Source organism: Chenopodium album, chromosome 26 (assembly GCF_948465745.1).
Source record: "Chenopodium album chromosome 26, dcCheAlbu1.1, whole genome shotgun sequence".
Taxonomy (NCBI): domain Eukaryota; kingdom Viridiplantae; phylum Streptophyta; class Magnoliopsida; order Caryophyllales; family Amaranthaceae; genus Chenopodium; species Chenopodium album.
The window spans coordinates 35,266,284-35,293,322 of record NC_137859.1 but is presented as its reverse complement, the minus strand read 5'-3'; the positions used below and the strand labels follow the sequence as shown (position 1 = coordinate 35,293,322).

At 34.6% G+C, this 27,039-nt stretch overlaps 1 protein-coding gene across 5 annotated transcripts; it reads left to right on the top strand.

Moving 5' to 3' along the window:
* The first annotated feature begins 1 nt into the window (after nucleotide 1).
* On the top strand, nucleotides 2–26,157 carry LOC145617578 (uncharacterized). Of its 5 annotated transcripts, XR_014107757.1 has the most exons (26): nucleotides 2–397; nucleotides 965–1,036; nucleotides 1,914–1,957; nucleotides 2,058–2,169; nucleotides 2,241–2,312; nucleotides 2,879–2,941; nucleotides 3,758–3,835; nucleotides 3,917–4,009; nucleotides 4,459–4,578; nucleotides 5,153–5,239; nucleotides 5,880–6,086; nucleotides 6,169–6,216; nucleotides 6,486–6,731; nucleotides 7,416–7,513; nucleotides 8,905–9,149; nucleotides 15,082–15,150; nucleotides 15,240–15,304; nucleotides 15,738–15,907; nucleotides 16,054–16,132; nucleotides 16,489–16,729; nucleotides 16,953–16,998; nucleotides 19,516–19,624; nucleotides 20,003–20,065; nucleotides 20,495–20,571; nucleotides 23,208–23,817; nucleotides 25,256–26,157. XR_014107757.1 is itself a non-coding variant. In XM_081672293.1 (25 exons), exons 1-25 carry the CDS (start codon nucleotides 56–58, stop codon nucleotides 23,236–23,238), a joined length of 2,877 nt encoding a protein of 958 aa, XP_081528419.1. In that variant the 5' UTR covers nucleotides 2–55; the 3' UTR covers nucleotides 23,239–26,157. The 5 variants fall into 5 exon arrangements, 3 of the variants coding, with proteins under 3 accessions (XP_081528419.1, XP_081528420.1, XP_081528421.1); XM_081672293.1 differs by having other exon boundaries at nucleotides 23,208–26,157; XM_081672295.1 differs by having other exon boundaries at nucleotides 259–397; nucleotides 2,087–2,169; nucleotides 23,208–26,157.
* Nucleotides 26,158–27,039: the final 882 nt, after the last annotated feature.

Here is a 27,039-nt window from a genome sequence, read left to right as displayed (position 1 = left end):
TATTGCCTATTCTTCTAACAGTCAAACTTTACACTCAGCAATCATCATTCCTCTCATGTTTTCTCTCTCCTCACTCGCTCTCCCCTGCACTCCCCTCATTTTCCGGCGACGCTTCACCATCTCCGGCGCATCATCACCGGCGATTCCACCGTCGGAAAATACAATCCTCAATTCTTCCAAATTTAACCTAAGATTTCCAACTTTCTTGTCGAATTTCCAATTTTCTGGAATTAAATCAACCACAGAAGCTGTTGTTGTTGATGATGATGATGATAGCAGCAGTTCAACGAGGAGAGAGAAAGCAAGTATACTTCGTGTTGGTTTGATTTGCGGTGGTCCTTCTATGGAGCGCGGAATTTCGCTCAATTCTGCTCGATCAGTTCTTGATCATATTCAAGTACTACATTTTAATTTCCTTTTTTCAATTATTTTTCTTTGGAATTTTATGATTTTGTGATTTTCATCAAGTTAATGAGAAGATTAATGCTATTTTCTATGCAATTTTCGCATTGAAATTGACTAATTTGGTATATGATTGAGTCATAAACTTTACCGTTATGATATATGCAGTTCTACGGTAATTATAAGGATTTAATTTTAAATATATTTCTTAAAATGGAAATAGTGGAGAAATTTATGACAAAATTACTCAGTTAATCACTATTGTCACTGATGTTTAATTAGGGCCGTATATATTAATATTCTGAATTATAACCTATAGTTTAAAAGATGATACAATCTTTGTTAAAATCATGATTCATGATGAAATAGTAAATGGAGTATAGTTTTTAGTTTGCAATTTTGCACATTGTTTTTCATTTTTTTTTATTTAAATATTTTTCGTTGTATAGAAGAGAGACATAGAGAGCAATGATATAAGTCGAAATGATAACCGAATTATGGAATGCACATTGTGGTACAATTCTGTAAGTGTTGTGATATGTTTTGTTGATGATGTTATCAGGGAGATGATTTGCGTGTTAGCTGCTACTACATTGACAGTGAGCTCAATGCTTATGCCATATCTTCTGCTCAGGTTAACTGCTTATCTTACTATTTTTATACAAGTAATGAAACTATTGTACTAATACACAAAGGAAGTACGGAAATTATGTTGAGTACATTTGATGATTTGGTTCCATGGAAAGTCGAAAATCCTTTAAATTGTTGCCATGCTTCAGTGCTTGTAAGTTGTAACTGCTCTGTGTAAATGGTTCGTTAGGTAAAAAAAACTATTAAGTTGTTTGGATGAACTATTTTAATGTTAACTAGCCTTCTGGCCCGTGCAATGCACGTGTTATTCATATAAATTGCATTGAGAGATGAGTGAGGAAATATCAATAAGTCATTATGGGGAATAATATGTAATCGGAAGCCTGATTAAAGAAATTAAAATTTTGGAACTTAAATTGAAAAAGAGACTTAACTAATTGGGGGGGGGGGGGCTAGGAAGAGGTTGAATTGAAGAGGAGATAAAGATGAAGGGATGAAGTGTGTATGGAAGATGAAATATAAGTTTTATGAAAGAATTAAAGAAAGATGGTGTAATAAAAAATTAATAATGTAAGAAGACATGTGGCACTTTCGTTAGAGAAAAAGATAGAGAAGTGTAATAGGATGGGGATCGGACATGTGTCTTTCTTGGTTAGAGTTTTTAAATACTAAGTATAGATAAAGATATAGATTAGTTTTATGGAATGAGCGTTTTACTGTTAAGAGCTTTTGAGATTTTTATTTGAGTTACAAAGAAATGAAAGGAAGTCATATTGTTTTCTGTAGAATATGTTCACTTCTGAAGTTGGGGTTGGGAATTTAGGAATGCATTTGATAATTTTGGCAGAAAGATATTGTCTTTGTAGCATGCAAACAGCAAAACATATTGAGCCAATTTGATTCTCTTTTGCTACTTGCAGCTCTATTCAAACACCCCTTCGGATTTTGATTTTAAGCTTGAAAGGTGTGTAATTCTAACTTCTGTTTTTTATTTATCATCTTTTCTGAGAATCATGACCAGTGATTCCATAAAATAAATTGTTTGTTTTGACTGTTATTGTCAGCCTTGCTCAAGGTTTTCGCTGCTTGTCAGATTTTGCGGAACACCTTGCTGCTTCAGTTGATATTGTGTTTCCTGTTATCCATGGTCCTTTTGGTGAAGATGGTACGCTTCAGGTATAAAAAAATCGATGCTTTTGTCTAGGAAGAGTTTTTTGCAGAAATCTCTCATGCAATTAGGCATCCAGGAGTTGTTGGAGCAAGCGAATGTTCCTTTTGTTGGTACAAAATCAAATGAATCTCGCAAGGCTTTTGACAAGGTGAGTTTATTGCACTGACTGGCCCTCTACTACTTTGAAGACCATTTTTTTGTAAGCATTTACTATTATCAATGCTGTGCTATGAGTCCATGACTAACTCATATAATAGTGCGCATTGTGTGTCAAATCATTCTATCATAGCACTGTTTGGTTTAGCTGATTAATAGGGAGGCTTCTGTCTGGATTTTCTTGCTTCTGTTGTATGTTATGTATGCATGTCAAATGCACATTGTACCCTATAAAGATGGATCAATAAAGTTTAAACTGGGAAAATAGCATCTCAGACTTGTTTTTTTGGGATCTTCTCAATAGAGGGATGGGAATTGAGTCTACTAAGCCAAGCGAACTTCTAAGATTTATTCTGTCCTGCGTCTCAATTTTATTCAAAAAAAAAAGGGCTAGGCTTGACCAGTAACTATAGAGCATATCAGTAATACTTCAGGCCCTATAGTACCTCTTTTTTTTATTTTATTTTATTTTAAAAAAAAAAAAATTTAATTAGATGTGCAAAATACCAAGAAGCTAATTTCGATGGTGCTAACTGCTGTATTTCTAATCATGTGTAGTATGAAGCCTCATTAGAGCTGAGCAGACAAGGATTCTTGACAGTTCCTAGTTTCCTGGTTCAGGTATTTGTATTGAGATAAGTCATTTTTGTTGCTTCTGTTAAAATTGTTGCCAGATTATTGTAGTTTTTTTTTTCTTTCAGGATTTCTTTGTCAGTTTGAATTAGTGATTTCTGGATGGTAGTAAATGTTGTATGACACCTATTTACGTCTGTCATAGGCATCTCTATTCCTTTTAGATCAAGATTCTAATGAAAGTGAGAAACAATCTCTTAACAGTTCTAGGGGGATGGCTGCAAAAAGTTAAGAGTCCTCTGGTCCAACACTCATTATCCCCTTATATCCTGTAATAGTATATAGGTGGTAACTCTGTGACAGAAATTAAATACAATGTTATCAGATATGGCTCTTCCATATGATTTTTCCAAGACTATTTTAAACTCATAAATGCTGGGGTATCTTTGTTGATGCCTCAGAAAGGTTGTATGTTTTGACTAAGGGAATATTGAAGAGATTCTGAAGCAGAAGCAGTTGCTTTCAAAGCTTTAGAAAATCTAGAAATTTGTCAGCAGCTGGTGTACAAGATTCGTTCAAAAAAATCTTCAATTCAAGGAGAAGGCTCTAAGTATTCACCAATAAGCTATACTAGTTATAAAATTGGGCAAATTTTTGCTCGACTTATGAACTATATGAATTTGAATGTAAAATATTTATCCTTATAGTTTGTTCCTCAACTTTGTTGGGTCCTTGATTTACTATAAACAATATCAAATATTGCATCTCAACTCTTGCTCCTTTGTTTTTTTCCTTTTGTTTCAAATAATGTAATCTTAGCTATTTTGCTACTGATGATTTTTTTTTTTTTTTTCGTGCGATAAGGGAAACAATTCAGATGAAACCGATCTACAGAAGTGGTTTGAAACAAATCAATTGGATGTGGGAACAGGAAAAGTTGTGGTAAATAAATTACACATTGAAGCTTTTTTCATGAAAGTTTGATGTCATTTTATTCTTGTGCTTATTTATATATTGTTTCAGGTAAAACCAGCAAGAGGAGGATCAAGCATTGGTGTCACTGTTGCATATGGAGTTGCTGATTCCTTTACAAAGGCTTGCCGAATAATAACAGATGTATGTATTGTACAACTGGTGACATGTTCACTACACAATAGACATTGAAATGTGAAGGTAGTAGTCCCCCCTAAATAAAGGGCAAAAAAAAAAAGATAAATGAGAGAGGGAGAAAGAGGGGGTGGGGTGGGGGGGGGGGAGAAGAGGTTGTTAGGTGGTGTTGTTAAATTCTGAAACTGTATTTGTAGTTTTGTACTACATTTATGCTCCAGCATGAAGCTCAGTAACTCAGTATGGCATGGAATGTTGAGCGAATTAAGCAGCTTTGTTGCACCAATATTATTAGGTTTTCATTATCAATTCATCCTTTCCAAACTCTTATTTTTGTGTTTGATTCCTGAACTTCAGGATGCTTGTGTGACACCTAAGATAAGAAATTGAAGAATACGTGTTTCCAGAATTGGTGGTGCACCTTTTTTTTTACTCTATTTTGTGTTTGTTTATGACAGAAAGTTGATGATAAAGCTCTTGTTGAGACATTTCTCGAAGGAGGAAAGGAGTTTACTGCAATCGTCCTTGATGTGGGAATTGGTTCTGACAGAAGCCCTGTTGTGTTACTGCCTACAGAAGTTAGTTCTGTATAGTGTATATATTACGCTATTGTTGTATTACATATTTACATAACTCTATATTGTTTGCTGCTTTTCATGAACCAGCTCTTCTGATTTACGTACTGAATTTGATACTGCGTTTAAAGTAACTAGCTATCAACTGATTTAAAATCCTGTGTATGGCTTATTGGGTTTTTTGTTCACATAATAAATTACTTCATACTAATGATTATGGTGAGAGTACCATGTTTCTGTCTGTCTATATTTTTATGAAAGATTATGTTGCATTGCATGCACAACTTTATAAAGATAATTTAAAGCAGGACATAGTTGATTTGTGGTGATAAATATCTTTTATCATATTTTCGTGAATGATCTAATTGTGCTTGATTATGCTGATGCGATCATAATAAGATGTGTTATACAGTTATACCATGTTGTTTCTCTTAAGAGTGCAAAGTGGTAGCATTGAGCATCTTAATCGTTAATAATTATTCTTATTTTATCATTCACTTGACACTGTATATCATTTTACTATGTGAATCTGTGTATATCATATTTTTGTTGTTTAATTTACCGTGATAATCATCAGGTGGAGCTTCAATTCCAAGGTGATGCAAACCTGAGAGAAAAGGATGCAATATTCAATTATCGAAGGAAATATCTGCCTACTCAGCAGGTATATGACTATACCTTAATAACAAGGAGATGGATATATTTTTAAATAGGCAGAAAAAGAACTTTTAGATAATTCTTCTTTGATAAGAATCATCAATGTTTTTCTAGAACAGCTGTTTTGCCTGCAAAAGTAAATAAATTTTTTTTTTTTTTTAAATTTGTTGACCCTGTCCATACCTCCAGTAGTAGCATGCATTCTGATGTAAACTACTTTTAGACTATGATTTTTTCTAATGTGTTGCTTAGCTGTTATTATCAGCTATGTTACTTGGACTCTGGTACCCATGTCCGATACGGGTACGTGTCCAAGCGTCCGACTCGGCTTTTTTGTGAAAAAATACCATGATTTTGAACTTAAAGTGAAGTGTCCGGGTGTCATACCCATGTCCGAGTGTCAAGAGTCCGACATGGGTACATGAGGTGAAATGAAGAGTCCGAGTAACATAGATTATCAGCATTAATAAAGGTATAATTGGTGGCGAGAATTTCCATATTTGTTAACCTCAATATTTTGAATTCAGCCATGCTAGGTTGTATCTGCCGTACATATTCACATGTATCAGGGGGATTGTTATAAACAATCAACATAATTTTTTTTTTTTTTTCCTGCACATCCTCATTTAATTTATTTGTGTCAACAGGTTGCTTATCATACTCCCCCTCGTTTCCCCTTAGATGCAATTGAGATGATTAGGGAAGGAGCCTCTTTGTTATTCCAACGTCTTGGGCTATGTGATTTTGCTCGGATTGATGGTTGGTATCTACCTCCTTCTTCTCTGAAACTTTCTTCAGGATCGAAGTTTGGAAGAAGTGAATCTGGCCTAGTATTGTTTACGGACATCAATCTGGTTAGAGACCTAATACCTGTTTCTTCTAATCATACATGTTGTACTACGCTTAAAATTGCTAATGAAAATTCATTAAATCTAGATCAGTGGGATGGAACAGACAAGCTTCCTTTTCCAACAAGCATCAAAGGTATCTTTCTTGTACTCCTCCCATTTTGTGAGATGGATTCGACGAGCTTTCTTTTCCACAATGTTTGCCCACTTTGTATTCTGCAACACAAAATGCTGCGTGTCACAGATTACAAGGTGTAAATTAATGACATTGTGAGATGGAGGAGTATCTTTGTAAAAATCCTGTTTCAGTAGGGTGATGTATTTTGCGTCAATATAGAAACAGTTGTTTTCCATGAGGCTGATTAATTGTTTGTTGTATGTCCATTGTGGACTCTCTGCCTCTAGGTTGGCTTTTCCCATTCAAAAATCCTTCGGAGCATTCTGCAGCGCGCATGTTCACGGTACCCCAATTTAGTATCGTACACTACCAAGTCAAACTTATTACTGGAAAGACAGAAGCACTCTCAAATAAAGGAGTCAATATCGGAAAGGAAAAGAGTATTTGTGCTTTTTGGAGGTGACACTTCAGAGAGGCAAGTGTCACTTATGAGTGGAACAAACGTCTGGCTCAACTTGCAGGCGTTTGATGATGTAAGTAAGTCTCACTCAAGTGAATATGAAATGACTAGGTGTGGCTGAAGCTTTTGCTTTCTTAGGATTTATAGTTTCTTTTCCGGATTTAGGCTAGGTTCTTTGTTCTTGTGGCCTTCATTTTATATGTTTAGAGTTAGGATGCTCAGCAATGGACATTGTCTGTTACCCCCTATAAATGATTACAAGAAGTTTTCCTGTGGCTGGATTTCAGTTTGTATTATTGATGTAAATGATGTATAGGCTGCTTATTTATGTCTCCTATTGTATTTTGGAGATTAAATTGGAAGTTTTCTAATCAGCAAACCAAAGCATGATCCCTTATTTAAAATAAACCATAAAATTGTAGTACGACTGCACAAAATATTTAAATCTAGGCATGAGCACGGTTTTATAGTAATTTGCTTTTTATAAAATAAGAGATTAATTGCTCCACATGTTCTCAATTTCTACTTTTTCATCATGGTGAATCCCTAAATGTTTATATGCTTGCTGTTTGATGATTGTTTGTGCATGAATATTGGCCTTTTCAAGTTATTTTAAAATCTTAAATGTAAAATTGCCGTTCAATAACTTCTGTCATGTCTGGCTTTCTGCTTATTTCTGCATGAATACTTTTAGCATGTTATTAACATTTATAAATTTAGGATTAAGAACCAAAGGCATGAAATGTGAATTATGCAGCTTGAGGTTACTCCATATTTTCTTGCTCCAACAAGCTCATTTCACCTACAGAGTGAGAAGGATGACGATTTGAGCTCCAGATCTGTTTGGTTCTTGCCGTAAGTAGCAATTATTTTTTTTCCCCTGATTTCTTTTCTTTTTTTATACAGCTCTTTGAGTGATTAGAGGCTACATCTCTCCCACTAGGATTCTTATGGTTGACTTTGAAAGTATCCCATGCAAAAGTTATTTATCCCCTACTCCCCTATACTGTTTTTACTGTAGCTATGGGCTGAGTTTGTGAACTATGTTTTCAAAACAGAAGTCTGCAGTTGCACTACATGGTCTAGGACTTTTGTTCCATCAGCAATTTTAAAAAACTATCTGATGAACAATTTCTAACTTTAGATTGTGATGAGCTGAATCTAACATCTCCTCAATCTGTCTTTTGATTCTATATTTGTGAAATTTGATGTAATATGCTAGAAAGTTGCCCTTTAACTCAAGAAGCTTAAGGACCTCTTTGCATTTGGGGATAAGGCTGAAAGAGTAACTCTACAAGTTTTTGGGTTATACTGCTTGCATCTATATCCTCACTTCTTCCGTAGGTAGCAGCCTTGTTAGCGATATCTATTTAAGAGATGTTTTTGCAACACTTCATCACAAATTCACAACACTCCAAACCTCCAACTCTCAATTCTCATGCACTCTTTTTTTTTTTTTTTTAGAAAATAACTTCCAAATAACTCCCACAACCCTAAATAATTAACTAAAAAAAATAACTTCCTTTAAAAAAAAAAAAAAAAAATACTATAACTTCCACTTATACTAAATTTTTTTCCCTAAACATACATATATCCCATGCATTAGCATTGGTATATTCTAGTTTTGATAATGGTGCAGCTTGTGTAATATACTTATATATATATATTTGTTTAATCTTAGCCAGTTTCCAGCCTTTGCAGCATCTTACTTAGAAATACTAGTATTTCATTCTGAATGATTTTCACTGTTCATTTTTTAATAGAGAATGGTTATGAATTTGTTAGGAGTAACTAATTCTAGTGAACCTTGACATCATATGGTTTTTTATCAATCAATTAAATGCCAAGTTTTCCTATAATATCTAGGCATTTAATCAGCCTGTTATGGCTTTTTTTTCCTTTTTTTTGATGTTATTGCTGATAGCTATGTTCCATTTGAGACTTGAAGGAGAACCAACCTCATTTTAGTTAAGTGGTCATGTAAGCTAAGTCACCTTTTTGTGACTTTGTGAGGAATTTATGCTTTTGTTTTGTCTAATATGATTGGGGATTTTGAGAGGTGCCATAAATGACATCACACTTGCTCGAGTAATTTGCCGAAATGTAGAAGCTAGGAAAGGCCCAGGAACTTGTAGATGCAATGTTGCAGAAACGACATGGAATATTTGGATATGTTCTTGCTTGATTGCATTTAGATATACTTCTTCCATTTCGAGGATTTTGCATTAATTGTCTCTTTGTCACAGTTATTCTCTTGTCCTGAGACACACTACGGAGGAAGTTTTAGCTGCTTGCATTGAGGCAATGGACCGGGATCGAGCTGCCTTGACATCTCGTTTACGTAAAGAGGTGATGGATGATCTTATGATAGGTTTGAAGAAGCACAGCTGGTTTACAGGGTTTGATATATCTGATGAAGTGCCTGTCATGTATTCTTTGTTGGATTGGGTCAGGCTGGCCAAGAATCTTCAGGCAACTGTTTTTATTGCAGGTTGTACCTTGTTGTCTACAATCTGTTTTACTTTTTATATAACCCCCTGCTGCATAACCGTAGAACATCAAAATAAAATCTGGTATAATAGACGTAACAAAAATTATCAAAAAACAAATACTAAGAAGTAAGAACATGCAACTTTATGTGGTTTACTAACAATGTGTTAGCTACGTGCTAGGTTAGTTATTAGGGGCCATAGTTATTTAAGGCATATTCTAACAAAATCATTCCACAATGCCCTTTTCTATTTCTTTTATTTCTCAAACTTAAGTATTGAAATGTTTGAGGTGCACTTTTACATGGTTTTTATCATGTTTCATTGATTGTAACACGGGTGTGTTTCCGTAGCTTTATTGAAAATATCCATGAGTATTGTAAAATCCAACCCTATGTCTACTGTCTAGATATATTACTTTTAAATATGAAGTGGTCATAAACCTATAAAACCAATGCTGGATGATTTTCTGCATATGGAACTCAAACCTTGGAGATTTTGTGACACCACACCAGCTATATACTTGAGTTACAAGATGTTTACAATTTGAAAATAATTGTTACTTTTGAAATCAATCATGTTTCTGAAGATAAGGCTCGTCTTGGTTCTACTAACAATGAAATGCTGGTAAGTTGTTCAACAATAATGTGTTGTGGGAAGCACAGGCTCTTTAAGTCTTCCACTTAACAGGTGGTTGGACCATGGTTGGCAAGATGAGTAGGTGACATGTAGGTGTGAATAGTGAACTAAATGGCCCCAAAAAATACCAAAGCTTAATTTGTCAATGACCTGGAAGGGCTATGCTAGTTACTTTACATATAGTGCTCTTAGTTCAGAGACTGTGATGTATGATGCATCAGTTGTATTTTGAATGCCAAGATATATCCTTCTGAAAAAACAGCTAATTTTGAAATTTATCCAATTCCAGCAAAGTTCATCCTTCTCTTGCATTAGGATTGGATAATACAGAAATTTGGTTAAACTATGCGACTATACTGTAATTGGGAGCTCAGTTTTTTGTTTCTTCCACACAATAGCTTAGGTTAAAACTGCAAAGATGGGTTGTACAGGATAGGTTAGATAATACCAAGTGGGAGATGGACAAATTCAATTCTAGTAGCTGCAAGCTGAAGGATATTTAGACAAACATTAACTGATTCCAGGTACATAATGCTCACCTTTCACGGTTTTGTCTCTCATATTGTAGAGTTTAGTTGATGTTGAAACACTGTTGTGAATTACAGTAGTAAAGTTGATAGTGGAAGAGATGAAGGCTTTCGTATATTCTGAGGGTCATGCTGCATGGGAAAGTTTACTATGGTTAGAAATAGTGCTTTTGTCATCCTACTGAAGACTAACACCACTAACTCAGTGGATTCATCTCCCTGATAATGGTTTTTCCTTCAGGTGCTACTAGCAGATTGCTTTTTCCAGAGAAGTGATGGATGGCTCTAGCTAGAAACTAGGAGGGTGATACCGGACCTCAAGCTGGTACAGTGTAATTATAGATTGAGGTTCTATTTCCAGTTGGTTCTTGCTTTTTAATAACCATGGAATTAGGAAAGCCATGTCCAAAAAATAGCTCTCTTGTTTTCTGCATGCTGGATCAAGTTTATGGTATGAGATGGAGACTGGAAGGGTGTAGGGTCACGGAAAAATTAAAGTATGCACGAAGCCAAAAAAAAAAAAGTAAAAAAAAAAAAAAAAAAAAAAAGTAGAGTATGGAAGTGCTTAATGATGATCTTCAGAGGAAGTGATGCCTTCTTGAAGGATAAGCTGTAAGAAGTGGGAGCTTAAACATTATATGCGATAGTTGTTTGACTAATTAGCTACATTTATGAGACTTATTCAAGATGTTCTTTGAAATAATTATACGAGTTATTTCATCAAGGACTAAAAGGTTGAATGTGCTAACTGTTAAGTGTTCTAGGAGCAAGAGGCTGTTGTTGATGAGAATTGTGAGATTATTCTCTCTTTAAGTAATATTGCTTCCTATTTTGGGAGGTTTAGGCTTGGATACCATACCATGTGTGACTTGAGGGAGTTTTTTTAGGAGAGAGATAGTATTTTTTACAAAGGATGCCATAAATTGGTATCTAAACTTAGCAACACCAAAAGAAACTTATAATATGGATTTGGTGGGCCATAAATTGAAAGTGACACTAGTACTTTAGAGACTCTCACCATTAGGAAGTTAGACTTCACATGAGTTGCTAAATTGAGAAGTGGGTTGGGTATCACCATTAGTGGTAAAAAACATCTCATTTTATTTAAATACTCAAAGTTGAGTCTCACCAATGGAGATTGTCTTAGAGCATCTCCAATAGTAAGCTAATTTCCAAATTAGCTTTCCATGCCACATAGGATTTCAAGCTAACCCCATTTGTAGCTAGTTTGTGCCCCTATGATTAGTTATTAGCTTGCTTCTTTTTTTATTTTTTTTTTATTTTTTATTATAATTAGCCTGCTATTTCTCCTGAATTACCTAGAAAACTTAATTCTAATAATATGTTGATCTGCCATATTTTGGATTCTTTTTCTCAGGGCAAGCTAATTTTGTTTTTTAGCTCCAATGGTCAAGCTAGTCACTGATGACTTCTGAAAATTGCAAGCAAGTCCCAACAATAACCATGAGAGTTGCTCTTAGGTACTTAGGCATTTGGACAGATGAGGTTTAGAAATATGTTTCTGAGATCAGATAGTTGAATCACTATGTTTTTAGCTATTTTAAATATAGCCTTGTTGATTCTGTCAAGGATGACCCTGTTGAGGTCTTTCGGATTTTTAAGAGACCGATAAGAAAGATTAAAATTTCTTTTTCTATCAGCTTAGTACGTCAGTAAAAGTTCCTGTAGGGGGTTAAAGATTTATGGCCATTTAACCCTGCTTTTACTTTTCAAATAGATGTGCTACCTCCAAAACTTCTACTACGGAGTAAACAGATTTTGTGTAGTTCAGAACAATTTGGAATTAACATTTGGTTGTCAACGAGTTTGTATATGTTCCCGGAAGGGGAGAAGATTGTAGTAAGTATTTGTTTTAAAGTTCACTTTTAAGAAGCATTTGTATGTGTCAAACTCAGTTGGAGCTGTTTGATCTAGAACAAGAATGCATTTGTATGCATTTGTAAATCGGTCAGGAGCTTAGGAGCTGCTTTAGTGTGTTCATTAGGCAAGTTATGTTTGCCCTTTCCATTACATATTGAAGCGAATGGGTCATGTTGTTTGATCTTTATTTGAGAGGAGTATGATTATTTTGAGGCATTTTATAGTGGAGGAGAGGTTGTTTTCTTTTCTTGCTTGGTTTCCACTCTCTTCAATTAAATTTAGAGATATATGGGAATATCAGCACCTTCCTTCAGATCTAGGAGTGACCGGTTCTGCATCTTAGGGTAGTTTTAAGAGTGGATATTATGGGAGTTGGGTTTACAAATTTCTGATGGTTGATTGGTCATACACTTATGTGTTGGGGCTGTATCATTTTTATGAAGGTGGTACAGTTCTTTTATTGACATGAGTTTCCTGTGACAGTAAACTGTTTTTTTAGAGGTACAGCCTTCAACATTGAGCTGGGGCTTGCGAATGTGGGAGAGTAAGTAGATAGAGTAGATTTTTAACTTTTCAGATAAAGTGGAGAGAAAAAAGTAGAATGCTAAGTTCTAGCTGGGATATCCTTTTTTTTTTTTTTTTTGGTAATTATTATCTTTGCAATAGGACAAAAATAGAAGAGAGGTAGAAGAAATTCTTCTATTTTTCTTAATTTGGCCTCCTGAGGGGGTACATGACCCTTCTCCATTCTTAATTATTTTCTTTCTTTCTACCTATCTTTATTTTTTTATCCCGAATTATCCCTACTGGTGTGGCAGCAAAGAGAAGGTAACAATGTGCTTTCAATGGGATATGAAATGAATATGAATGATCATCTAATGGGGGTTTTCTCCTGTCTACACACCTAAGAACATAAGGAGGCTTGGGTTTCGGTAATATTGTGTCAAAGAACATTGCCTTGGTGGGATGATGCGTTAGGGTTTCTGTTTGTAGTCAAACTAACTTTGTGTAGAATTGTTAGTTGTGATTGTGGCTTTAAGAGAATTACTTGTGTTCTTTATTAGAGGGACAAAGAAAAACACCTCCTACATCTGTCACGGGAATTAGTATTGGAGAGAAGGTGAATTTTTGCGACGAGCATTAGCAGGGTCTCGTAGTTGGTGAAAGCTTCTGTTCTGATTATGGCTCTGAATCGACAAGCTAGGTTTGTCTAATTGCAGACTGGTACATCATTACCAACATAGGTTGCAAGGACACTGGGTATCCGTACAGATTAAACCAATAATGATGTCTTAATTGAAAAACTAAGCGGTAATCTTTGGGTCCATATATTTATTGTTCTAGTTGTGACACATAGGGCATGTCACATGTGGTGTGAGAGGGTCCCTGCTACTTAGTGACTAAGGAGATTTATTTTGCCAAATATAAGGTGGAACCTGTCTCTGTCCTGTTACTACTGGTGTATTTTTTGTGCTGCTTTTTATAGAAATCTTGATATAGGATTGCTCCTTTAGTAGTTTTGGCTTGAAAAGAGACAAAGAGTGATCTTTTATTTTGAAATCAGATTTACTAATTGCATTACCTTGTAGGATTAGGTAAATTACTGGCTTCCTATAGACGCTATGGTTGCTCATTTCTTAAGGGATCGATTTTTTGGGGGGTCTTTGATCCAAGATCAAGCAACCCACTTAGAAGCCCCATGGATCAAGAACCTGTTGCCCTTGTATTAGAAACTCTTGGATTTAGTCCATTTGTTCTTAAGCCTGAAATTGTCACTTTGCTCACTTGGGAGATAACTTGAAGCCCACAGAGGAGTGTTATTTATCTGTGCATAGCCCATTTGCTGGGCTATATAATTAATTTTTCTATATCTTTTGTTTAGGTTGTAATAAGGCTTAGAGTTACTACTTCCTCTCTTATATAGCCGTAAGTTTATGTGTGATTAGGAGTAATTGTAACTCTTAAATGCTGATTTGTAACTACCCATTTAAATAAGTGTTACAAAGGAGTGAATCAAGAGAGGTTTATTTAGTTTTTGTAACCGTTGAATTAATGTGATGGTATTAGGGAGATGTTAAGTTGTAACCTTTAAATTTCCCTGCTGCCCATATTTCCTATAAATAGGGAGCTAATAACAAAAGAATCACAAATTTTGATTATTGATTAGAAAAAATAATAATAAATAAAAAAATTAAAAAAAAAAACCCTAGTGTTTTAGCATTTTGCTTTGAGTTTGTCTCGAGTTAAAGTGTTTCCTTATAGCTTTAAGTTTGTTCTTGATTTATAAGATTAGGAGGAACTTTGAGTGGGTCTTGAGTTCTTGTCTAAGATCCCCGAACTTTGAGTTTGTTTTTGAGTTTTGGCTATCTATCCCGTTTCGTGAGATTTCTAGTGTATTTCGTAAGTAACCCGTTTAAGTAACCCGTTCTAAAAAGTTTGACTCCATTAACCTATAATCGGGTGGGTGTATTTAGACTTACTTCAATCTTGCTATGGTCTTTTACTTTGGTCTTATACTGGTCTTTCATTATCTTATTTATTTAGTGTGACTGTAGGCTTATATGTATAATTGCGCATAGTATCCTGGTCTCCTGACTTAAACTATTGCCTGCACTTTTTAAAATTTATATTTACAAAAAGAAAATCAAGCCTCTTGTTACTTTTATAGCGGTAAGAACATGCACACCCTTGCTACTGTAATAATAATTTTATTTTGGCATTCAGTCCCACAAAGGGTGGGATGCTAACTTCGTAATAATTCAAGTGGATTTCCAAAAAAAAAAGAAAAATTAAACTTTCATATGCATTGGTCGGTACAAACTTAAAGTATGAACTGAATTTTGTTGTGCTTTCACAATAATTTATTTCTCTCACTTTTTAAATATAGTGCATGGAGGGATTGGGGAAGATGGTACTCTTCAATCTTTGCTGGAGGTTGAGACAATTCCATACACGGGTATGATGAATATTGGTATTTGGGATTTAAATGTTGAACTCAATTTTATTGGGCTAATCATTTTGCTTTAATTGCTGATGATGTGCAAGGTCCTGGTGTGATGGCCTCCAAAATATGCATGGATAAAGTTGCTACTTCTCTTGCTCTTAAGAATGTATGGTAAATATAAGTTGAAGCATTTTGGTTTTGTGAAGTTTTGCCGAAAGTCATCTTAGATGCAGACATCTTTTTTGTGCTATTGCTTGTGTTTCCTGCTCTTTGAGGCTCTAAACACCACCTTTTTTTGGGGGGGACTCTAGAGCACATATAGCTGGTGTGTCCTGCTCTTTGGGATATTAATTAGAAAGAATTTTCCCTAAACAAATGTTTATAAAGATCTTTTCAAGATAATCCAGCTAATAGAATGAGATAGACAACAGAATGTTCTTTTAGTTTCTAGATAGTATGATATTGGATCGTGTATTTTTTAATATCTCACTGTTATATTAATATGTAAAAAGATAACATACATGCAGTTTCTTCAGTAGATTCTCTATGGTTTTAGGTTTTGTAGAAAAAGTTGATTAATGGAAGAGTTTTTCTATCAGCTTGCAGAATGTGGCGTTCTAACCATAGACAAGGAGGTGAGGAGGAAACAGGATCTTCTACAGTTGCCTGTTGATGATATTTGGCAAGAGCTGACCATGAAACTAAAGTGTGAAACTCTTTGTGTCAAGCCTGCTAGAGATGGATGCTCTACAGGTGTTGCAAGGCTGCGGTAGGTCTGCAAATGTCATTTGATATCTGTTGTTCAAGCTATTATGCTGATGGAAATTTTGAGTCTTTGACTACTCTTACAGTTGTTAGTTTAACAATATCTTATGTTGTTCATCTAATTTTCATCTTGTATTACAAATCTTGAAGCTGCGTAGAAGACTTGGCCATTTACATAAAAGCTCTGGATAACTGCCTTCATCGTATACCTCCTAACAGTTTCTCAAAGGTAGGACATTGATCACCTCAAGTTTGTTGTTTACAACTCAAGACATTGTTAACATCTTAACTTAGGAAGTAGAGTAACCACTTCAAGTTTCTGATGAAGCATGGACTGATAAACCTCTTACTCTATTATCTGGGTTCTTTGGAATTGGCCATCAAATTTCATGAAATAGTATTCGGCCATGTTTGATTCTTCTGGATACACCAGTTTTTTTAAAAAATTGAAATATATAGTGCGGATATTCAAAGGTCATTTAGTAAAATGATGTAAAGTTATGCATGGAACAAGCAAATATGGATATTTATTAGGATTTTATCTCTCCAAATCGTAGTTGATGCTTCTAATTTTACTGCTTGCAGGCACATGGGATGATTGAGATGCCAAATCCTCCTCCAGAACTGTTAATTTTTGAGCCTTTCATTGAGACTGATGAGATTAAAGTTTCATCTAACTCACATTGCTTTACTTGGGAAGGACGAAGTAGATGGGTTGAGGTAACTGTTGGTGTGATTGGAACAAAAGGATCAATGCATTCTCTGAGTCCAAGCGTGACTGTGAAGGAAACTGGCGATATATTATCTTTAGAAGAGAAATTTCAAGGTCTGTGTTCTCTCTCTCTCTCCCCCCTACCCAAGAAGAAAAAAAAAAAAAAAAAACACACACACACACACACACACAAAAAACACAAAACAAAACCCACACACACGAAGAGAAAAAATAAAGGGGTTTTTTTGGGGGTGGGTGTGTTGGAGGATAACATTGGGCTAATTGAAGTAAGTGTGTGCGGAATGTACTTATTTCTTGAACCTTGTTATTTTGTTAGGTGGGACTGGCATCAATATTACTCCTCCCCCCACATCAATCATAAGGTTTGTCCCTATACTCTATTCTGCATCAATATTTTAGAGTTGTGCTTAGTGGATCCATTGGGATTCTGATCTGTTGCACTTAGTGCTGTCAAATTTCAAACTGAAACCGTTTAACTGTCCGAAACCGATCGACCCAAATGAGAACCGAACCGATTAAAAACCGATTTTTTTGAAACCGAAAACCGACCCGAACCGTATTTTAGTAAACCCGAAACCGAATCGACCCGAATAATGTTAAACCGTATAAAAACCGAACCCGTTAACAAACCGAACCAAATATAAACCGAACTGAAAGAAAACCGAACCGAAAAAGAACCGAAAAAGAACCGAACCGTATCTAACCCGAAACCGGTTCTAACCCAAAACCGTTTAAACTGGCAAAAAAACCGCTTACACCGAACTGTTAGCAAACTGCTACCCGTTTGCACCGAACCATTAAAAAACCGAACTGATTGTAAACCGAACTGGTTATAAACCAAACCGTTTATGAACCAAACCGCTTCTAAATCGAACCGTTTACAAACTTTTTTATATAATTACATGGATTTTTTTTTTTGACGGGAATATAATTAAATCGAACCGTTTACAAACTTTTTTTTTTTACGGGAATATAACTAGTAAGATCAGTATGACTAAACTTGAAACAGAACATAATATGTATTTATAAAATCAATGAGAATTTGTTTATAATATGATGCCTAAATATGAAATGATTCGCGACTTTATATAAAACTTGTGAACGCAAAAGGTTAGCAAGTACTATCAAATTTCAAACCAAAACCATTTAACTGCCCGAATCCAAACAACTCGATAAACAATTTATTTTTTGAAACCGAAAACCGACCCAAACCGTAATTTAGTAAACTTGAAATGGAACCGATATGAATAACGTTAAAGTGGTTAAACCATCGAAGAAACGAACCAATTATAAACTGAACCGAAAAAGAACCGAACCAGTTAAAAACTGAACCGAAAAAGAACCGAACCAGTTATAAACTGAACCAAAAAGAACCGAACTGTTTCTAACCCGAAACTGTTTCCAACCCGAAACTGTTTGAACCGGGATAAAAACCGTTTACACCGCACCGTTAACAAACCGCAACCCGTCTGCACCGAACCGTTTACTACCCGGACTGTTTACAACCCGAACCGAATTAAAACCGCTTAAGAATAAACCGAAACCGAATCGAACCGATAACTATTTAAACCGAACCAAAACCGACCCGTGAGACAATTAAACCGATTTCAAACTGACCCGATTAAATACCGAACCGATTTCAAACCGAACCGAAACCGAACTGTCAAACCGGTTTGACAGTGCTAGTTGCACTGTATTATTGACCAACCAAGTAAACAAACACATGATAATCATTCATCTTGTTCTTATGTAAATACACACACAGATGTGCATATAGATATATGCATACATAATATCCCCTCCCCCACCACCCCCCCCCCCCCCCCTCCCTCCTACACATGCATACATAATGTGTATACATCAATTCATGCATACATATGAATATATTAATACAGATAAGCCACAAACAGACACACAAAGGTCAAGACTTGAGAAGAAATTTTCTGCTTGTTTCCCTTGTTCCCAGTCCCTCTTTGAAGAAGTAGACATGAACATAAATTCCAATTTTAGCTGGAAAAGTATGAGCACACCATTGCCTGTTTTGCTTGAAATTTGGTTTTAATTACTTCATCTAATTTCCAAGTTTACGCTACCCATACCCATTCAAGGTTATACATATAGATTTGTGAGTGACACTATGTCATTGATACCAACTTAGGACTTTAGGAGTGCTTTTCATTTGTGAATCCTTTTAGTTCCTTGTTGGGACTTGTTTGAATAAGAATCCATGTAGTTGATGAACATGATGGACTTGCTTTCTTGGTTATCAATGGTTTAATTGAATAAGTTAAAAATGTATATTCTATGGAATTGACTGTTAAGAGTATTTTGAAGGTTTTTTTTTTTGGGGTCCTTTTTCTGAGTTAAAATGACTTCTTGAGGTATCTATATTTACTCATATAGTATATACATGTATAATGCATAATAATGCTAAGTATGACCATTAACTGAAGGAACAAACAAATGTAAGACTATTGATGGTTGAGTAAAACTTTTCAAGAAAACCAAAAATCCTTGAGTCCTTCTTAACATTGACATGGAAGCAATAAACTACACAGAATATCCGAGCTCCGGTTTTGGTTTTGTTTGTTTTTACTTTTCTTGTCTTCAATTGTAATTCCTTACCAATTTTTCTTAACTGGTAAGGATTGCCCTACCTGGGAATTTGGGTGGGGGAGGGAGGCTTTAGGGTTGAAGCACACATCAACAAAGACAGAATTTGCCACCATGACACTCTACAGTTATGTGGGGTTTATAAACAAAAGCTTCAGATTTTTGGTTGTTTTTTATCACCATTATTTCTCATTAGTTATAACATCTTTTTCATCTCAATAACATAAGTAACCTCTTTGCTTGTTTTTGTTCTGGTCTTGAATCAGTGAAAACGCTTTGGAGAAATGCAAACAACGTGTTGAGCTTGTAGCAAATGCTCTTCAACTGGAAGGATTTTCACGAATCGACGCCTTTGTTAATGTTGACACTGGAGAGGTATGCTTTTTTTATATGACCAACTACGTATATTATTGATTAGATCTCTACTGAGCAATTCCTTGTGTCGGTGTGACCAGCAAACAAGATTATACCTCTTTGTTTATTATATATATTAAAGACTAGGTTGAAGTCAAACAGTTCTTTTTCCTAGTTTGAACACGAAACAAACCTTTATGCAATTACGAGAATTAATGACTGATAATTATGATTATGCTGCTTGTTTTTGCTGTATGCTAAGCTGCCTCTTTTTTATAATTTATATTTTTTATTTTTTTTGCTTCGCCCACTGTGAAAATTTATTTGCATCATAAGTTCTACTCTATTGAGAAATTTTTTTGTTAATATTTATGCTAACCATATTCATTGATTCTGCAGGTGCTTGTCATAGAAGTAAATACAGTACCTGGAATGACACCTTCCACTGTTTTGATCCATCAGGTAGATAAATGACAAATGAAAATTTATTTGCATCATAAGTTCTACTCTATTGAGAAATTTTTTTGTTAATATTTATATTGTGAATAAAAATGAAACACTTTAGGCTGTAGAGTTCTAAATGTAAACCTATTTAAGTTCTTTCTTCTGTTTTATTTGTTTTTCCATAAAAAAATTTGCAAGATATGACAAGCAAATTTAAGGTGTTATTGTTAAAATCCTTTTGTTGCTGCTCCAACTCTCTATTGGGATGGGCTTAGGGGTGAGGAAAACGTAAAATTAAATTGAAATCAATTTAACCCATATAACTCATCACTGATGAGAATCTACTTCATGGGCGTGGTAGATGCAAACAGACCTGGTAAAAAAAACCTCTTGATAATGTTGGTTGTGTCTTTTGGATATATCTCTAATTCTCAATTACTGTTGCAGGCGCTAGCAGAGCAGCCTCCCTTGTATCCTCACCAATTTTTCCGCAGACTACTGAATTTTGCATCGCTGAGATCCATGTAATAGTTCTACATCTACCTTTCAACGTTGTGTACTTTATCTATTTACATTATTGTGCTCACTTGGAGTAATAATTAGCCATCATAAGGCGTAAATATCATATTGATTTGCTGCTATTATACTGTATTTATGTTCTTGAAACCGGCATAGTGAGAAACTGAGTTTTCTGTGACTAATATTCACAATGTTGTCTATGTCCCTGGACTTCTGATTAAGGTATATAAATGAAATGTAATGGCATTATGCCAACATGATTCATGCTTCACAACTATGATCATCTCTTTTTTTTTTCTTTGGTCTCCTGGTTTCTGCATTAACATCGAATTGTTTACATCATACTATCCCTGTCCACCTCGGAATTCTATCTACCTACCTAAATACTTCTATTCTTACCCTTTATCCCGGCCCTCCCCTTATTGTGGGATGTATAAGAACCAAAATAGGAACGGTTCTACCTTCCTATTTCTACTCTTCACTTCAAATTCCTAATTTCATTTTCAAAAACTAAACGTTTGCCTAACTCCCTTAATTACACTCACACTACTCTCTCACACGAAAAATTAAAATAAAAAAAATAAAAAATAAAAAAACTCCCTCAATTTAGAGGGTTGATTTGTTTGTTTGCTCCTGATACTATGCTTCTTTTGCTTGCAATTGTTGTGCTTCATTTCTTCGTTGGCTACCCTCTTCGGGATTCTTCTTCCTTCTTTGTTGGCTGTCAAATTTTGAGATTTTGGCTGTCAAATTTTAGGTTTTTGTTGTCAAATTCTGGACTTTGCAGTGTCAAATTGTTGTTGATTAGATATTGTCAAATTTTGTGTTGCAATATCGAATTGTTGGTATGTTAATTGTTAAATGTTTTTTTTTTTTGTCTGATTAAGTAAAAGTAGGAGTGTTGCTTCACATTTTATTTTATTTTGGTCGAATTCATGAGTAGCAGTGTAATTGCAATTTCATTTTGGCATTGATTAATTTTAAATTATTTGCCAAATAGATGTGGCATGCATGATCTTGCTTGCTAAGTAGTGGAACGTCATTTACCTACTGTTTTAGTAGCTATTCGAATTATGGGCACACAAATTAGTTATGTTTTGATATTAAGTATTAGTTGAAATAATTTGTAGAGTATAGCAATTGCACTTGTTTGTGAAGCATGAGTAAATTATTAATTTCAACTGGAAATAAACAAGTACGAGTGAATATGGTGATTAGTTTGACAATAGCATTAGTAGCAAAGGAAAGTATAGAAAAAATTAAAGAACAAATGAGGTGAAAATAGCAGCAAAGGAAAGTAGAGAAAAAATTAAAGAACAAATGAGGTGAGAATAGCAGCAAAGGAAAGTAGGTGAAATTGAGTGAAAAAAGAAGACAAATGGAGGGGAACCCCTAGCCATGCTACTTAAGTAAGGTTAGTTCATTAAATGAGTTAAACCTCTCATTAACAGCAAATCATGCAAGTAATATCAGACTTAAGAAATTGTTAGAAGTATGGGATTAGAGCAAGTTTAGCTCCAAGACTTTGGCTGACATCATCATTTTGAGTCTTAAGACTAATGCTTAAGATTTTTCCCATTTTTCTTCTTAAGTCTCAAGCAAGTCTTAAGACTCAACTTAAGACTTGAGATTAGGACCCACCTCACTTTTATTTTTATTATTCTTTTTTTTTTTTTTTTAACTTATCTACATTTAATACGTCATATATTTGAGTCTTAGGGCTGAAGTGATAAATTTGTGCAAGTCTTAGTGAATTTAACAAGAATTTGATGACATTATTTTTAATTGGGACCACCAAAAATGATGTCACATCCAAGTCTTAAAACTTGGGGCTAAACTTGCTGTTATATATGGGATTTTAAAAACTAAGGTACACCATTGGGAAATTAAAAAAAGTTCAAACGTACCATTGGAATTTGGAAAATTTCCATTTCTTTTTAAAAAATCAAACCGTTTGTCTAACTCCCTTAAGTCTACTCACACTTCTCTAAAAAAAATAAAAATAAATAAAAAAAAACTCCCTTAATTTTAAAAGTTGCTTTGTTTGGTTGTGTTCCTATTGCTTTTTTTTTTTTTTTTTTTTAATAGTTTGCTTCTATTGCTTGCTATTGTTGTTGTGCTTCGCTTTTTCTTTGTATGCTCTCTTCGGAATCGTCTTCCTTCAGCGTTAGTTGGCCTTTAAAACATAATCTAAAATGCTATAAAATATGTTCTAATAATCTATCTCTATATTTTTTATGAAAGTCTTAAGGCACTGCTTATGAAATATGATTTGTTATATGAAATACGATATTATAGGTGTTTTGAAATATGGTCTGAAATTATTGTTATGATCTTAATTATTGGTTAGATATTTCTTGTCCGAAATTAGTATTATGATCAGAATTTTTATCCTGATTTGTGTGATTCTCAAGTGTGAATTTAGGGTCTGTATTAACCTTGAAATTTGATTTCTATAGTAGTTTTACAATACTATATTGTTTTCTTCATGCTATCAGTTTACTTATTTGGAGCTTTACTTGCAATATTAGGGCAATGTATTATAGTGGACAATAACAATGACATGCAAAATTCATTACAACAAAACAAGATGAAAATTATTGAACTCAATACTTTTTATTTCATACCCTTTTGTTTTCAGGAGTCGGGATGATTACGAGGACGGGAAATAGACTTCCTATACCCTGCAATTTTTAAGCAAATTTGAAGAAGAAAGATAATCAATTTAAGGAAGCGATAGATTAGATTGTTGCAGATAGAGGTAGAAGTTGGTCCCTTTTTCAAGTGTTGTATATGTTTGAAAGAACGAACTTCAAAAAATAATACTCTGTATATGGTGTCTAGCGTAATGGTTGAGTTATTGAAGCATTATAAGGTAATACAAAAAAAGACAAGTTTAGGCGTTCTCCTTCGGTAAAAAAATCGTCTATTAGGATGATCTTGACTTTAGAAGATGTCTTGTTTCTTAGTGGATTGCCCATTAGTGGCAAAGTAGTGATCCCCCAGACTAGTTAGTGGAGCCTTTGATAAAGTATTTGGAAGGTATGACAAACATATTTCTTTGAACTCTCTACATCTAATTGCATTGGATGGACTTAACCCACCAGATAAATAAAATTTTTTTGTCACTCTTCTGTTGATCATTCACTACTACGTAGAATTCATGGAAGCTGGGATTCGTCTTCCATGGCATGAGCTCTTTTTTAGATAATGAAATAGTAGCTCTCAGCGGAAACTCCTGGATTTCTATGGTAATGTAAATTTTTTTTAATCCTTTTCATTTCGTTTATGTTTGATGTATATTTTTAAATTATGGATTGCAAATTTTTTTTTATGATTTATTTCGTATGTATTTTGTCTATAACTATGTACCGCATACCGAAGCTCCAACATGCCTTGAAAATTGAAGTTAAAGTGGGGTAAAAAGCAAGTGGGGCAACTAGCATGACTATTGGCTTCAGTTTTTTACGCCCTTATAAAAGATTGCCACAACACAAAGGGGACTCAAGTGCTAAGGTAAAGGAGTGCAAATTAAACAAGCTTACGGATGCGGTACACCCTCGAAACAATTTTTTTTTTTTCAAAGTTTTTATTCTTTTCACTGAATAATTAAATTTATTTTTTACCTTGTATAAACATGACATTATTTAGCATCCTTATGCATTAATCGTGTTGGGTCATGATCAAGTTAAACAGCTCGGGTTTAAGAATATGATAGCCGCGTTGTTTTGCTACAATGTTGTGGTGATTCATCAACCACATTTTCTTCATTGTATTAAAGTGAAACAAAACAATTGATCATGCGAACAAGATTATTTCAAACATTATAAACAAGAAATTGTTGTCGGAGGAAGCTCTTGTTAAAGTGAGCATCTTTTCTCCTACAACTCTAAGTAAAGCAACAACTCACTTCAGTTCACCTCCTCACATCACAACTACGAGCAAGACAACATCTCACATTAGATTCCACCTCATGCTCGGAGTCGCGGTGTGAGGAAGAGAATCGTTGTGAGTTGTTGTCTTACTCTGAGTTGTGGGGGAAGAGATGCTCTACTCCAGCGAGAGTCTCCTCCCGCAACTCAATCTCCTACTTATAATATTTGAAATAATCTTGTACGCTTGACCCACTGTTTTGTTTCACTTTATTACGACAAAGAGACTCTCCCTTTTTCGGCACATTATGTCCATGAAACTTCTTAATATGTTTTGCTACAAGAAGTGGTTGATGATTCTTCCCAACAATGTAGCAAAATAACGTGGCTATCAAGTTCTTAAATCTCGGCGATATAACTTGATCATGCCCCAACGCAATTGAAGCATAAGGATCTCAAATAATGGCTTAGCTTGTTTAAATAAGGTAAAAAAGAAATTAATTAATTAGTAAAAAGAATAAAAACCTTGAAATATAAAGAAACTTGTTTCGAGGGTGTACTGTATCCGTAATTTTGTTTAATTTGCACGCATTCACCTTAGCCCTTATGATCCCCTTGTGTTATGGCAATCATTTTTAAGGGCGTTAAAAACTGAAGCCAAGAGTCTTATCGGTTGCCCCACTTCAACTTTAATTTCCAAGGCATGTTGGAGATTTGGTAAGTGGAACAAATAGAATGCCTACGAAATAAATTTATAAATAAATAAATATTTAACATAAACGACATAAAATAGATTTTTAAAATATTATGTTGCCAGAGGAATCCAGGCGTTGTCACTTGAGGGCTGCCACTTCATTCTCTACAAAAGAGCTCATGCCATGGTAGATCAACATCGCTGCCCCGGAGGCATACGGGTCAACCTTTGCTACAATAAATTCTACATAGTTAGTTGAGCACAAATGGCCACTATGCGCAGGGACGATCATATAGAGAGTAGTAGAAGAGTTGCATAATTTTTTTTATCTAGTGCGTTAAATGGATCCAATGCAATTTGTTGTAGAAAATTCAAAGAAATATGTTTGTCATCTCTATCAAAGGTTTAACTGTTTCGACCACTGATTTGCCACTAGAATAAACAAGACATCTTCTAAAGTCTGAGTCATCCTAATAAGCGATTTTTTACCAAAGGAGAATGTCAAACTTGTCTTTTTCTCTATCACCGTATAATGCTTCAATAACTCAACCATTAAGCTAAACACCTTATACTACCTCCGTTTCTTATTATGTGCAACAAATATTCCTTTGTTCTACATAATAAGAAACGGAGGTAGTGTAATTTTTCGAAGTCCTTTCTTTCAAATAGATACAACACTTGAAGAAGGGACAAACCTCTACTCTATCTACGACAATCTGATCTATCGCTGCCTTAAATTGATTATCTTTCTTATTCAAATTCGCGTAAAAATTGCAAAGTGTAGGGAGTCTATTTCCCATCCTCGTATTCATTCTGATTTCTTGAAAACAAAAGGGTATGAAATAAAAAGTATTGAGTTCAATGATTTTTTTTTTTCTTGTTTTGCTGTCATGAACTTTTACAAGTCATTGTTGTTGTCCTATGTAATACATTGCTCTTATATTGCAAGTAAAACTCCAAATAGTGGTACATTGACAGCATGAAGAAAACAATATAATATTGTAAAGCTACTATTGAGAACAAATGCCAAGGTTAATACAGATCTCAAATTCACATTTGAGAATCACACAACTGAGAACAAAAAGTTTGATCATAATAATAATTTCAGACCAGAACGGTTTTTGAAGTGGACAGTAGAAATAAGAAGGTAGAACTAGTGCAGTCAAATTTCAAACCGAAACCGTTTAACTGCCCGAAACCGACCGACCCAAATGAGAACCGAACCGATTAAAAACCGATTTTATTGAAATCGAAAACCGACCCGAACCGTATTTTAGTAAACCTGAAACCGAATCGACCCGAATAATGTTAAACCGTATAAGAACCGAACCCGTTAACAAACCGAACCAAATATAAACCGAACTGAAAGAAAAACCGAACCGAAAAAGAACCGTACCGTATCTAACCCGAAACCGTTTAAACTGGCAAAAAAACCGCTTACACCGAACTGTTAGCAAACTGCTACCCGTTTGCACCGAACCATTTAAAAACCGAACTGATTGTAAACCAAACTGGTTATAAACCGAACCGTTTATGAACCAAACCGCTTCTAAATCGAACCGTTTACAAACTTTTTTATATAATTAAATGGATTTTTTTTTTGACGGGAATATAATTAAATCGAACCGTTTACAAACTTTTTTTTTTTTTTTGACGGGAATATAACTAGTACGATCAGTATGACTAAACTTGAAACAGAACATAATATGTATTTATAAAATCAATGAGAATTTGTTTATAATATGATGCCTAAATATGAAATGATTCGCGACTTTATATAAAACTTGTGGACGCAAAAGGTTAGCAAGTACTATCAAATTTCAAACCAAAACCATTTAACTGCCCGAATCAAAACAACTCGATAAACAATTTATTTTTTGAAACCGAAAACCGACCCAAACCGTAAT